Source organism: Pelodiscus sinensis, chromosome 14 (assembly GCF_052426305.1).
Source record: "Pelodiscus sinensis isolate ZL-2025 chromosome 14, ASM5242630v1, whole genome shotgun sequence".
Classification (NCBI taxonomy): Eukaryota; Metazoa; Chordata; order Testudines; family Trionychidae; genus Pelodiscus; species Pelodiscus sinensis.
The window spans coordinates 32,279,837-32,295,290 of NC_143065.1; the positions used below are offsets into that span (position 1 = coordinate 32,279,837).

The 15,454-nt window shown below is 45.7% G+C and overlaps 1 protein-coding gene across 1 annotated transcript in view; it reads right to left on the reverse strand.

The window, feature by feature from the left end:
- The window catches only part of AGBL1 (AGBL carboxypeptidase 1), a 477,711-nt gene that overhangs the window by 335,615 nt on the left and 126,642 nt on the right, over positions 1-15,454 (reverse strand). Inside the window, exon 17 of the mRNA XM_075897043.2 lies at positions 13,308-13,461. Within this exon, the coding sequence (XP_075753158.2) occupies positions 13,308-13,461 (154 nt within the window). The remainder of the gene's footprint in view (positions 1-13,307; positions 13,462-15,454) is intronic.

The following is a 15,454-nucleotide window of genomic DNA, read 5'->3' on the forward strand; positions in this document are numbered from 1 at the left end:
CAAAGGAATTTCTGGAAATTGGATTGTTTTCAATGTAAACATTAGGCACATGGAATGTGTTGGATCCTACTAGATTAGCAGTATTGGCTATACTGCACATCTTTGTGGAAGATGAGATAATTTAGTGCATGGATATCATTAGTAGGATGATAGGCATGCTGAGAATTGTTACTGTTTCAGAACAGTACACCACTGTGCCCTCAAGTCAGAGCTCCAGCAGGACTGCTACAGCAAAATCCTCCAGCCACTGGAAGGATCTTCGGCAATACCTCTCTATTAATGCTGTCAGATTACAGCCCTATTTGGGGAGTACATTTTCCTTTGGGGTGGGCTAATCCGAGCAAAGCTGTGATCTAATTTGAGCCCTCGTTTATTAGGCGACACATCATCTCCAGCTTTGAACAAGTTATTCAAAAGCAATGTGCATCAGCCTTTCATAATTAACATGCAGTGCCGGTTGCCACGCAGAGAACAGGCACAGTTATAATAACTTGGGAGTCAATAATTCATAAACTATAATGCATTATTAATCAATTATTGAGGCCTGAATTACATTTAATGAGATTAAACTGATTGGAGCACTAAGCTGTTTGAATCATATTGATTTAATCAATGTGCTTAATTAAACTGTGTACATTTTCCACACAATCATTATTTCCCACTATTCTGTACAAGTGGTCTCTTTGCTGTTCTTCACTCAGGACTTGTTCTTGAAAATTAGTTGAAAATTAGTGCTTAAAGATAAAGTGTCTTGTTTTCTTTTTATTAAAAAAAATTGAACTAGCTTATGTGCTATCTCGCTTGTGTCTGCACGTAAGGAAGTGCAGCAATGGTGATCCAAAAGTTTTGTAGATACCTGAACAAGCCTGTATTCTAAGAAGAAGAGGTCAAGTAAGCGGAGTCCATCAGTCTCCATTTATTCCATTTGAAGAGCATACAAAAACCCTGAAGGTAATAGGCATCTTTATATACCTACCCTGTAAGTCACCCTATACCTGTACAAGTTGGACCGCCCTGATATGGCACCCTGAGGACCTGACCTGTCCCAAATGAGGGAATTTGTCAGACCAGGGGAGTCCCCTGCCACCGGTCCCCCAGTCCACCACTGGCTCCTCTTCTGGACCCTGCCAGCCCCCCTGTCTCCAGCTGGCTCCTACTGCTGGAACCCTTTCTGCTGCAGGGCGCCCCAGGCTACCAGAACCCTCCCTCCCCCCGCCACAGGATTCTCAGCCATAGTTCTGCTTTGCACACCTTGAGGGTCTCGGCCCCACTGCTGCCCCCTTCCCCCGGTCGCTCTGGGGCTCTCTGGTGCAGGAACATCTGTGGTCTGTTTGCCAGACCAGAGATTTGTGGTTTAGGGAGGTAAAACCTGTAGTAGTCCTTCCAGCCTTGTAAAACAAGAGTGCCTCTAACCCCATCAAATGGCTTACACACAAGCCGATGCTGCTGCCTTTTTTTTACTAACAATCTCAATGTCATTTCTAGTCTTCTTCTGGGGAGTGGGGGAGAATGTCTACTAAATATATCCGCTATTATAGACACGCATCCATTAGCTTCTCATGTACTTGCCCATTTCCCTTGCCACTACTACTATCATGGGACGTGTGTATAGGGATGTGAATGTTTAACTGGTTAACCGGTGGGGGCTGAAGTAGCTACCCACCTGCAGCAGAGGGGGCTGTTCCAGCCAAGTGGCAGACTGGGGGGCCATTCCAGTGGCAGGTGCGGGGACTGCTCCAGCTGGGCGGGGGTGCCCCCCATCCATGCCCCATCCATATTGTTTAACAAGTTCAATAAATTAAATGGGATTTTACATTCCTTTTTTGGATTTAATTTTAAACCACCCCAGCTGCAATTCAATATCTTGATTATAAGGCAGTCACCATTCACAAGTGGGGGGGAGGGCACTAGAAACTGACTGTGTAATGAGCATTAACAGCAGCCAGAAGTCCATGTCCAACCTCCTGGATATTTACCATGCAATACCACAAGCAACCGGTAGTGAAGGGGTGGGCAATAAGACAGCTGCTATATTTACCTGCACCTTCACAAGTACTGGTGCTTGCAGCTAACCATGGAAAACTGGATCCAGCCCACTAGTGGCTCATATCAATCTTTATTCTATTCATGTTGAAGACAAAAGCAAATCTCCCATTAAATTAAATGGGTAGAGGATTAAGCCCTGGGACATAGCAATGTGTAGTATTCCCAGCACTGAATAGAAGTGCAAGGCAAATGAGCTAAGGAGGAGGACAGAATTATGGTAGAAATAGAGCCAAGGCTGTGAAGATACTGTTGCAGTCAGAAAATTCCTGTGACTTTTTTTTTTTTTTTTTTTTTTTTTTTTTACAGTTTTGTGTACTTCAATTTCTCCATTTGTAAAATGGGAATAAATAATTCTTACCTACCTCAGAGGGGGCTAGTGAGGCTAAATACATTAGCTCCTCAGATGGAAAGCATTATAAAAGGCTACAGTACAGGCAGTCCCCGGGTTACGTCAGTCCGACTTAAGTCGGACCCCTAGATACGAACAGGGGAAAAGGGGGCCCCCGCTAGTGTGGGGTACCTCCCCCTCTGTCGCCGGCCCCTGGCGGCGCGGGGGGCGCTTCCCCCCCAGCAGACCAGGGAGACGCGGAGCGGCTTTTCTCGCTGCGGAGGACGCGGGACCGCTGAGACACGCCACGGTCCCGCCACCCGTGTCCTCCTCAGTGAGAAAACCCGCTCCGCATCTCCCTGGTTGCTGGGGGGGGGGGGGCGCAGCTAGTGCACCCCCCCCCCCGCAGCAGACCAGGCTTTTCTCGCCGACGCCTGGGGTAGAGCAGCTGGGGGGCTGCTGGGTTGGTCCCACAGCACCGAGGTGCAGCGCTGCGGGGACCAACCCACCAGCACCCCAGATGCTCTGCCCTAGGTGCCCCCAAGTCAGCCGCTGCTGAAACTGATCAGCGGCTGATTCCAGGAAGCCCGGGGCAGAGCAGCTCTGCCTCGGGCTTCCTGTAGTCAGCCGCTGGTCAGTTTCAGCAGCTGCTGACTTGGGAACACCTGGGGCAGAGCAGTTGGGGTGCTGCCGGGTTGGTCCAGTAGCGCCGAGGAGCAGCGCTACGGGACCAACCCAGCAGCATCCCAGCTGCTCTGCCCCAGGCGTGTCCGATTCAGCCGCTGCTGGTCAGTTTCAACTGCGGCTGAATCTGGACACCAGTTCCGACTTACATACAAATTCAGCTTAAGAACAAACCTACAGTCCTTATCTTGTACGTAACCCGGGGACTGCCTGTATTATTATTACTCACACCTTCCGAGAATTAATGCATACATTCATTATAGCTCAGATTCAAAGGATCAGTAAAATAATAGGTTATCATAACTAGAAGAGATCTACTGTACCAATTCAAAACATAGCAAATAGGGATGTTTTTAATTTATCAGTGTTTTTATTTAAATGTAATTTTTGTCTAAACCAAAAGCTTTAAAAAATGTGATCAGATTTTGACACAGACCTCAAAAAAAAAAAACCATTTTAAAAATATCAAAACATCCATTTTCAGGGATTTTCAGAAAAATATTTTTTATCTTTCATTTTTAAAAAAATCACCAAAATTCATTCTTTATCATATAAAAATTCTCTCTCTCTCTCTCTGTGTATGTATGTATGTATGTATGTATATATAAGAAGTTTTTCCTAAAAATACACCAGATTGTTCCTACTGGGCTACAGAATGACATCATCACATCAGCAGCAGCAAGAGGCACTGCCCCCTTCAACTAATCTTTGTCCCTGCTGTGGAGAGGAAAGTTTGAAGGAGTCTGGAGTGGTGGACACAGGAAGCTCCAGCCGGGAGGGGAGCTCACAAGCGGGAAAGGGAGCCATGGACTCCTGCTGCAGCCCACAGGAGTGGGGAAAGGAGCAAGGGAGGGTACTGTTGTCCCACGAGAGCGCGGCAGCTGCATGGCCAGAGAGTGTGCCAGAGTTGCTGTGTGCAGCATGGGGCTGGAGCCACTACTGAGCGCAGAGTCACAGCCCTGGAATGAGGGCCCAGAGATGTCAGGGACTGACATGGGATTTTTCATTTTGTTTTTATTTTGCACTAGAGGAGGAGAGAAGCCTGTTCTAGGGAGGAAGAGGCGGAACAGGCTCCTGCCAATGCCACCTGCTGCCTCAAGCTGCCACGGTTGGGGCAGCAGGAGCATGGGACGGGGTTTTCACAGATTTCTCCTCAGAGCCCCCACCTCCTGCAGTCCCACCACACCCCTTTGGCTGTGCGACCACCTCACAAGTTGTGTAGTCAGGCCTGGGGTTTGGGGGCAAGGAGCAAGGGGCGGCTGGGGGGCTGAACAGGCAGGGCAGGGCTGGGCCAATATGGCAGGCGACAGAGTGTTCATGTTGGATGACAGAATGACATCCTCAGCGTCAACTGGCTCTCTCAGCGAAGTGAAAGCGGCCAGAGGGAGGTTGGTGAGCAGAGGGTGCAGCCCCCTAACATTTGTAAAAGTTTTAAAAGGTCAAAATCAGAGATACATAAGAATGGTCACACTGAGTCAGACCAATGGTCCTCCTGGCCAAGTATTTGGTCTTCTGACAGAGGCCAGTGCCACACGCCTCACAAGCAATTAACAGAACAGGGAATTATCAACTGATCCATTACCCAACATCTAGCCCAAACAATTGGCAATCAGGGTATATCTAGACAGCAAAGAAAAACCACGTTTTCCCCTGTCAACAGATTCAGGCTCACAGGGCTCAGGCTTCAGGGCTGTTTCATTGTTGTCTACGCTTCTGGGTTGGAGCTTGAACTCCAGGACCTCTGCAGTGTCCTAAAGCCAGGGTGCCAGCCCAAACCCAGAAGTCTACAAAGCAATTAAACAATCCCAAATCCTGAGCCCTGTGAGCCTAAGGCAGCGGGCACAGGCTGTGGGCTTTACCATAACTTCTCTATTCACATACCATCAGAGGCTTAGGGCACGTCTAGATTTGCTTTCACTTTCGAAAGAAGATATGCAAATTCAGTGCGAATTTGCATGTCTTCTTCTGATTCCTTTTTGGAAGGAAAGTAGTCTAGACGTGGTTCTTTCAAGAAAAACCCCTTTTTCAAAAGAACCGTGTAAACCTCTTTTTTTTTAATGAAGAACGGTTCTTTCAAAAAAAGGTTTTTTTCCTTGAAAGAACCACATCTAGACTACTTTCTTTTTTGAAAGAACCTCTTTAGAAAAAGCGATCGGAAGACGATATGTAAATTTGTGCTGATTTGCATATCTTCTTTTGAAAGTGAAAGCAAATCTAGACATGCCCTTAGGGACTCCCAGAGCATGGGTTTATGTCCCTGACCATCTTGGCCAATAGTCATTAGTGGACTTATCCTCCAGGAAAAAGGTTTAGATTTTATTAAATCAAAATATTGTGACTGACCCCAAACTAGTTTGGTTTCACAGGACACTATGTGTGTTCATTTCATTCTGGAAAGAAAAAACAATTTAAACTGCACAAAATATTGCTCCTGTCCAGCTCTAACGGTGAGCCAATTAAATCCACTGGAAGAAAGGCTCAGCTACCACAACACAACCTAAGGTGCCATTAATTCATCAGCCTCCTTAAGTTTCTAGATTTTAATTTAGTCATCTGTTATGGTGACAAGGCACTGACATGCTTGCTCTCGGTTAGAGGGAAAAGTTTCATCATTACCTTGGTGTAACTGAATGGATCGTTTAATTATAGATCTTTGGATGGCTGATCCATCCATTCAATCTGCTATTTACCATAACTTCCAGTGGGCCAATCAGCTGGTGTTCCACCTGAACGTTCCTTCATGATGTCACCGGGTGCTTCTTATAGTAACATGCCTGACAAAAAATTTTCAGCTTTGCCTGGAAAAACAATTAATTTGAACTAGAAGCACTCACTGGTAGATTATGACAAATACTGTGTGCATGTCTCTTTCCCAAAATTTCTTCAGATGAATGTTGCCTGAAGCGGGATTACTTGAGATTTTTCTTCCCTTTCTACCATTACTTATTACTAACTGAACAAGAGAGATAAAGAGATGGTGGGAAGAAATATTCATTCCAGCACCCCTGTGCATATCTCTTATATAAGAAATTCTGCATGTTACATGCTCCAAGCCAAGGAAGAACATAAGAACGGCCATACTGGGCCAGACCAAAGGTTCATCCAGCCCAGTACCCTATCTGCCGACAGTGGCCAATACCAGTTGCCACAGAGGGAGGGAACACAACAGGTAATCCTCATGTGATCCCTTCCCTATAACCCATTTCCAGACAAACAGAAGCTAGGGACACCACTCCTAACCATCCTGGGTAATAGCCATTGATGGAACTAACGTCCATGAATCTATCTAGCTCTTTTTTGAACCCTGTTAAAGTCCTAGCCTTCACCACATCCTCCGGCAAGGAGTTCAGGAGGTTGACTGTGCACGGAGTGAAGAAAAACTTCCTTCTGTTTGTTTTAAACCTGCTGCCTATTAATTTCATTTGGTGACCCCTAGTTCTTATATTGTGGGAATAAGTAAATAATGTTTCCTTCTTCATTTTTTCTACACCAGTCATGATTTTATAGACTTCTATCATGTCCCCACTTAGTCTCCTCTTTTCTAAGATGAAAAGTCCCAGTCTTTTTAATCTCTCTTCATATGGGACCCTTTCCAAGCCCCTGATCATTTTTGTTGCCCTTTCCACTGCCAAGATGTCTTTTTTGAGACGAAGCGACCACGTCTGTACACATCCTGCAATGTCCATCCTGCAATTTTTAGCAGGTTACTTCAAGCCCCACTAGCACAAATCTGTCTATCCACAGGGCTAGGAATTTGGCCATCTGCTGTTGTGGATGCAGCTTCTGTTATTTGAGATTCTGTCCCCCACCACTCTGCCCAGAAGACACTCTTCCATCCTCCACTCAGTAAGGCAAAAGACTAGGGCTAGAACAGTTGGGATCAAAGCCTCCAAAGGGGAGACTCTTTCAGAAGCATTATATTTCTTCCCCTCCCTGCCGTTAATTTTAAAACCACTCAAAAGTGACAACTTCAAACCCACGGCAGGTGCAGCGTAGCAGCTCATCACACCCATGGGAGTTTACAGAAACTTGCTTTTTTATTTTATTCTAAGAACTCTTACTGTCTTCCAAGGAAAAGCTTTTAGCATAATTTGGCAGGCTGAGTCTGTACGGAACAATTCTTTGTGAGAGGCAAAAAAGGGGAGTACAAGGGGGAAATGAATAGAAGGAGAGAAGCAAGGCAGAGAATCCTCATGCTCTTCAAATCAACATCCCACATGCTGGCACTGGAGGGGGGGAGAGGGGAGAAATTGGTTTTCTTTTGGCAGAAGGCAAGAAGCGGGGGGCTTATAACGGGGGGTAAGGGGCAAAGATGTTCTACTTCCCGGTGTGCTTGGACTCTAGAAAGGGGAACAAATTATAAATGGCAAAGCAAAAGGTACCGAAAGCACAGCACTTTGCCCCTGCCACTCAGCAGCCTGTGGTTTTCTGATAATCAAACTTGCCCAACCTCTCCTGTACTTTCTATTCTAATATGGCAGTAATGATAATAATACAAGAGGAAAACTGCATGATAGCAAAAGCAGGCAAGAGGAAGGTGGAGGGGCATAGGTAACACTGCTGATATAAGCCTTGGGGTCCTTCTAAACTGAGCAGGAGGGGGAAGACTTGATCTAAAAACCCCACAATTTTCTTTAGCATGCTGTGAATGTGCAACTTCTGCAAACATGCACAGCTAGTGCTTCTCATTAACAAGCTGCACATTAATACATTTAACTCAGACAAATGTAACCATCCTTGGACCACATTAATCAAAAGCCTGACAAGACTGAGCTAAAGAGATGAGGAAGGAAAACAAAGCATAGTCAACACAGAGGGTGCCATGCACTCATTTTCCATATCTCTCCCCACACACCCTACCTACATTTTGTGAGTTCAGAGTAACTCCTCCCCATCAAATCTATTCTTCCATACAGATGTCTCTGTCCCTCCCAGCATGCTGCTATGGTTGCCCAGTTCACTCATGTGAAATGATCTATTTTGTCTCCACCCCATGTCGCTAATAAAGAAAACAGAGAGTACTTAATGGCTGTGTCTACACTGGCATGAATTTCCGGAAATGCTTAAAACAGAATACTATTCCGTTTTCAGTTTTTCCGGAAAAGGAGCATCTACACTGGCAGGCTGCTTTTCCGAAAAAGCCCTTTTTCCGGAAAAGCGCGTCTACATTGGCCACAGACGCTTTTCTGGAAAAGAGCCCCGATCGCCATTTTCGCGATCAGGGCTTTTTTCCGGAAAAGACTACTGGGCTGTCTACACTGGCCCTTTTCCGGAACAGTGTTCCGGAATAAGGACTTATGCCCGAGCGGGAGCAGAATAGTTTTTCCGGAATAGTGGCTGATTTTGTACAGTAGAGCATCGTTGCTTTTCTGGAAATTCAAGGGCCAGTGTAGACAGCTCGCAGCTTATTCCGGAAAAGCGGCTGATTTTCTGGAATAAGTGGCCCAGTGTAGACACAGCCAATGGGTATAAAAGCAAGACCAAGCCCAACAATAACTCAGTTCTGGAAAACTGCGTATGTTATCAATGTTGTTGAAAAATCTCTCAAGAAAAATCATATATATAGGGAGAAACAAATTTGAAAAGCAATCTAAAGCACTAAGGTTTCTTGAAGACATGAATAGCTCAGAGATCTAGAAAGGAAAAGAAAAGAACAAAGTCTATGAACAATCTCTTGTCATTCTGCCCTGGGTTGAGTCATCCCAGGATACAGCTTCATGCCACCTCCTGAGCTGGAAAGTACCGTATTTTCCGGCATAGAAGGCGACAGGGCGTAGAAGACGACCCCCTAATTTTCTAGTTAAAAGATGGGTTTTCGTCTTATACTCGCCGTATAAGACTACCCCCCCTTAAGAGGCCAACCGGCAGCGCCCCAGCACCCCTCCGCCTCCCCGGCTTTGCTCCCGGTGTCCCTGGTCTGCTGGAGACGGTCCCCAGCAGACCAGGGGCACCGGGAGCAAAGCCGCAGCCGTGGCGGGGTCCCGCGCCTCTGAGGCTTTGCCCGCCGCCGCTTTGGCTTTGCTCCCAGTGCCTCTGGTCTGCTGGGGACCGTCTCCAGCAGACCAGGGACACCGGGAGCAAAGCCTCTGAGGACGCCGGCAGCAGGACAGCCGCGGCGCATCTGGGCTGCCCCGCTGCTGGCTTCCCCCGAGGCTTTGCAAAGCCGCGGAGGGGCTCGGGCAGCGGGGCAGCCCAGGTGCGTCTGGGCTGCCCCACTGCCGGAGCCCCTCTGCGGCTTTGCTCCGCGTCTTCCTGGTCTGCAGACCAGGGAGACGCAGAGCAGCTTTTCTCACCCCGGAGTACACGGGCGGCGGGATCGCAAGGTCCCGCAGTCTGTGTCCTCCGGGGCGAGAAAAGCCCCGTTCGAACCTGCAAGTCGGGGACTGCCTGTATACCCAGCGTATAAGATGACCCCCGATTTTTGGGAGATGTTTTTTAGCATAAAATGTCGTCTCATACGCCGGAAAATACGGTATGTTTGCAGGATCTACACCAAACAATGCGAGTAATTCTGATGAAGTCATCTCCCCTGGATCTTGCAGGATTCGGCTCTTTGTCATTTGCTTTTCTCCAGCTGGGTATTTAGAATGGCAAAATAGTGGGATTTTACCATCAGCCAAAATAGGGAGGGACTCACACACAAACCAAGTGGACTGAGGAACAACTGCCAATTAAAGCAACAAAAATTAAGTTCAGCGCACCCTCAAAAGCCATTAGTAACCACGCTGTTTAAATGCAATAAGCACACGCATGAGTAATTCAGTCTTGTCTGGAGTCCAGGGCACAAAACATAGTATGGTGGGTTTTTGCGCTTTCATTTGATAAAACAAATAAGTTCAGTCACATAACACTGTCATTATTCTCATTCATAGATTCTGCTATAGATGCCCATGACATAAGAAAAATTATTAAGGCAGTGTCTGTATTAAGCAAAAAGGCTGTGCCGACACAAAAAGTTGGCGCGTGCGAATGATTTTTGTGGACATTTTTGCCAACAAAATATGTCTACCCCCAACAAGCAGGTTTTGCTTTGTTGGCAAGAGAATGGTCCTGTTGACAAAACAGCATTCACATGTGCACATGCCATGGATGGTAAAACCTTGTAATTTACTGGGGGGGAAAAGGAAGCACCTGTCAAGCAAGTGTAAGTGTAGACATCATATATACTGTAGCCCAATGGCTGTGACTCTGTAACGCTGAAATAGCTGTTCCTTCTGGGCAGCACTGTTGCCTCCCTGGCTGTTCCAGGCGACACTGTTGCCTGAGTTACGTCCTTCACCTCCCTCTGAGGTTCTCAGCTGACTTCTGCACCACTCAGCCAGGCCGCCACAGGGGAGTAAGTGGCACAAGCAGCCGTTTGGAGTAAGTGGCACAAGCAGCACGGAGGTGCTGCATGGGGAGCGTGGGGCCCAAACGGCCGTTTGCGCTGCTTGCTCCCTCGCGGCAGCCCAGCTGAATAGCGCAGAAGTCAGCCGAGTGCCACGGAGGGAGGGGAAGGGGGGGCGGAGTGGTGACATACATGGCCAGGGGGCAGGGCCACATACGTTACCGCCCCTCCCCCCTTTGCACTCCCCTTCGCCTCCCGCTATGGCGCTTGGCTGACTTCTGCGCTGCTCAGCCGAGCCATTGAGGGGGAGCCCAAACAGCCGCTTGTGCAGCTTGCTTCCCCACGGCAGCCCAGCTGAGCGGTGCAGAAGTCAGCCGAGCACCATGGCACGAGACGAAGGGAGGCAGGACGGTGATGTGCGGCGTGACAGCGGCTCCAGGCCCCGCCCCCTGGCCATGACCATCACCACCCCGCCTCCCTTTGCCTCCCGCAGTGGTGCTCAGCTGACTTCTGCGCCGCTCAGCTGGGCTGCCGCGTGGGAGCAAGTGGCGCAAGCGACCATTTGGGCTCCGCAGTCGCCCTAGTGAGAGGCAGGAGCGGGAGGAGAAGAGAAAGACAGAGACAGAGAGAGAGGCAGGAGGTAGAGAAGAGCTGAGAGAGAGTGAGGGGGAAGCAGGAGGAGGAGGAGGAGAGACATGGAGCCAGAGACACGGAGCGAGAGACTGGAGGCTCAGGAGAGAAGACTGACGTGAAGGAGAGACCTGAAAATCCCATCTTATGATGGGCTAATTGGCTAGTAACCTTAGACTTTCCCTTTCACCCTTGCCCAAAACAGCTTCCAAATGAGTTCAGAGAATTTGGATCATTCAAATAGTCCATTACTAGAGTTGGGGTGAGATTTTTCAGCCACATTTTTTTTTTCAGTGAAACATTAATAAATTGGAATAAAATGGAATAAATTACCTAGAGAGTTTGTGGAATTTCCATTATTAGAGATATTTAAGAACAGGTTAGACAAATATCTATCAGGGATGATCTAGATAGTGCCTGGACCTGCTGTGAAGGCAGGGACTGGATTTGATGGCTTCTTGAGATCCCTTCTAGTTCTAGTATTCTATGATTAAACTGTTTTGGGGATACTGAAATGCTTTGTGAATGTGTGCCAGTTTCATCAAATTGTTTGTTTTGATGAGAAAACAAAAATTCAGAATAAAAACAGAGCTTTTTGGTTTGATGTTTTTGCAGTGTTGTTACCCTGGAAGAAGTTAATGTCGTGCAGCTCTTTTAGATAATCACAGTTCTCATTAACGTTGATGGAAGTGCTAGATCACCCTTCATTTCAGGCTAAAGAGATGACACAATTAAATACCCCTTTATGAATGGATAATTGGACACAACAGGAAATCACCACTCATTGCACAAGACCACATGGCAAAGCTTACCCAGACATAAACTGTATGTTTGGAGGGATTTCCTTGGGACTGATTGCAAATGCAAGAACTACGAGATTGACAACTGAGCTGTATACATCTGCATGTGAAAGGGCCAGAGATCCCCGGGACACAGGACTGGCTGGAAAGGCAGGCTTGGAAACTGACTGCTGTGTGTTTCTATCCTGTTCATGGAAAGTTTCTTCCTTGTAAATAAACAGGATTGTACCAAATAAACACCTGACTCAAATGGTATAGTGACAAATTACTCAAACCAAAGTAGCAACAATAAAAACAACAACAGCCATGGCAACCAGCAAGTTCTAGCCCTTTTCAACAATGCCTCCAGTTTCTAATGGATAAAGTAGTTTAATTGCAAGGTTGAACTTGGCAACACACTGGTTTTGCTTGAAAATTTCACCTTGATATGAATGCTGCATTCCTGATGAGAAGTGGTGATAATTCTTTGCAACAGGAAAACATAACTGCAGTGTAATTACACTGTAATGTTAATGTAACTACCGTCACTATGTTATGAACTGGAACCAAAATGGAAACCAGTAACTTTCACCCTCACTAGAAGGGAAGCAAGCAGAAAGGCAAAATCCTCTTCTCCAATCCACATAGTAATACTCAACTCTAATATTTCTGTGTTCCTTTTATGTACCCATGTATTGCTGAAGTCAGATAGGGTGCAAATTCAGAAACCAAAACTTCTAGGCTGTGTCTACACTGGGCCACTTATTCCGGAAAAGCAGCCGCTACACTGGCCGCTTGCTTTTCCAGAAAAGCAATGACGATCTACTGTAAAATTGTCAAGTGTTTTTCCGGAAAAACTATGCTGTTCCCATTCAGGCAAAAGTCCTTTTCTGGAAAAACTGTTCCGGAAAAGGGCCAGTGTAGACAGTACAGTAGTCTTTTCCGCAAAAAAGCCCCGATCACGAAAATGACGATCGGGGCTTTTTCCGGAAAAGCGCATCTACATTTGCCATGGACGCTTTTCCGGAAAACGTGCTTGTCCAGAAAAGCATCTTGCCAATGTAGACGCGCTTTTTCTGGAAATACTTATAACGGAAAACTGTTCCGTTTTAAGCATTTCCGGAAAAGGGTGCCAGTGTAGACGTAGCCCTATAGTATTGTATTGCTGGATCTCAATGATGCAAAGACATACCTTTCTGTTACACAATTGCATCTTTAAGGATTCCAAAACAATTTATGAAGTTCACTAATCTTACACAAATACTTTCACTCTACATCCGCCACCTCTGGCGTTGAACATAGCAGCTTAAATATTTCATAGCATGAAGTATGCAAACATGACTCCATAAGTTATTACTGAAAGTGAGGATGACAGAATGGAATTACAAGAGTTGGAATCTGGTCCAAGGGAACATGGTTTACACCCCTCTTTCCTATGGAAAGCATCATATGAGGCCCACAAGTAGCCAATACCTTAGTTATCTCACTTTAAAGATTTTAGGTAGGTACTTACTGAACTGCTCCAGGTCAATACTGCTGTTGGACTCTGGCATAGCAGTGATGGTGAGCAGTGGGCATGGGTTTCCTCCCAGAGTCTGGCACAGGGTCTGCTGTCTGTAGTAGACCTTCTTGGGGTCCCTTGTTTCTTCCACGATATCAAGGTAGGACTGAGAAAAAAGCAAGGAACCAGCTTTACAAATGATCTCATACTGTGAGCTTTCAAACTTTATTTTAGTCTCAGATATTTAAACTGTACCCTTCTCTTAGAACCTGGGTGGTCATTTCCTGTATTATTATCCTCTTCTTTCTTTCATCAGTCAGAAGTGTCTCACTCCAGATGTCTGATATGAATGCCCTAATAGGTTCGTTACAATATGGACACCTGTTGCACAGGGAACCATCACTAAAACTCATCAACTCAGTTCGCACAGAAAACCACACAGTCACCAGAAGGTACAATTTCTGGTATCTACCAATCTGGGTGAATTTCAGCCACTGATCTAGAGACAAAAGACTCCAAATCTTACCACCAGGCCTTTAATCCATCTTTTCATTGAACCTCAATTATCTAGCGTATAGCTCAACACACGCACTGGATACCTATGATGATCTATTTCATAAACCATTTTGCTATATTGCGTAAATGCAATTATTACACCTATTTAATGATCTTGCACAGATACAGAGGAAGTGTTACAATAAGTTACTTACATGCTATGGTAATCACTGAAATTTCATAGAACCTTTGCTAATATGGATACCACATGCCATACTGTTGCATTATAGCAGTGTTTCTCAAAGTGGGCCAAGAAACCACTTTGAGACAAATGCTAATTGGTTCTGCCAGTTTCTTTACTTACTGGTGCCGCAGCCATAGAGCTTTGTGGCTTCCATTGGCTCTGGTTCACCATTTGCAGCCAAAGGGAAGCACATGAAATGGCGTGGGCTGGGCCACTGCTTCCTGCAGATTCTATTGGCTGCAAACGGTGAACCGGAGCCAATGGGATCTGCAAGGCTCCATGATCATGACACCAGTAAGTAAAGAAACTGGCTCAGCTGGTTAGCATGTTTCTCAAAGAGGTTTCATGGACCACTTTGAGAAACACTGAATTATAGCTTCACATGCAAACATTGAGCTTTTTTTTTAAAAAAAAAAAAATGAATTACTTCTCATCAAATACACTTGATAGTACTGGTCAAAAGCAGTGCACTAGTGAGTGCATCCACTGAAAATGAAATTCCTCTGTACATATGCTGTAAATATGTCTTAAATTATTAAAAATATATGGTGTTATTAAAAATGTGCTCAAATCACTAACTCCACATAGAAGTTTATCATCTTCCCAAATGCCCTTGGATTGCTAATCACATTTACTTTATTACTTGTCTGTAGTTAAAGACATATTTCACACACAGGCACATGCTCTAAAATAAAAGCTATCGGTGCACAGACCTGAGCTAGAATTTGTTCTTCATGCAAATTACAGTAGTATAATAATCTTCCAAAGGGAAATGTGCAAGTCCCATCACTCACATCATTTTAAATTAGCCTAGGCAAAGCTACTCTGGAGAATATATTGTAGGCAACAATCTTACTTTGGCCACCAACTGGACATAACTATCAGTTCTTTTCCATTGCTAATACCCACTGTCCAAACACTGCTGTCCTCGACTCAGTTTTAATTAATTCAATCCTTGCTGAGGCAAAATTCTCATCAACTTCAAGGAGCATTTTACCAGAGTAAGCTTTGAGTAAGAAATGAGTAAGTACTGCAGGATTTGTCCCTATTAATTTAATAACAACCTTTCATCTCAATTCTATTCATTCAGGTGAGATACTCAGGGTGTCCCACAGGCTACAAATTCCATACCAACAGAAGGAATCAATACATACTGAAATCATGACAAGGTACTGTAGCTCATTAATAAAGAATTCGGTAGGCCCACTCTTCACATCCATCCATCTCCCAGTCCCCTATTCTCCTGCTTCTGTGGCATACGCCTGCCTTTTCATTAACTGCTTAAATATATGCCACATTCAACTTCTGGAGCTCTCTCTTGATTCCACATTAGCTTATGGAAATAATTGGTCCCCATGGGTCTGGTGCAGATGTTTTGGACAGCCAGGGCTTGACCTGATTGATCTCTGGTACTGAATCT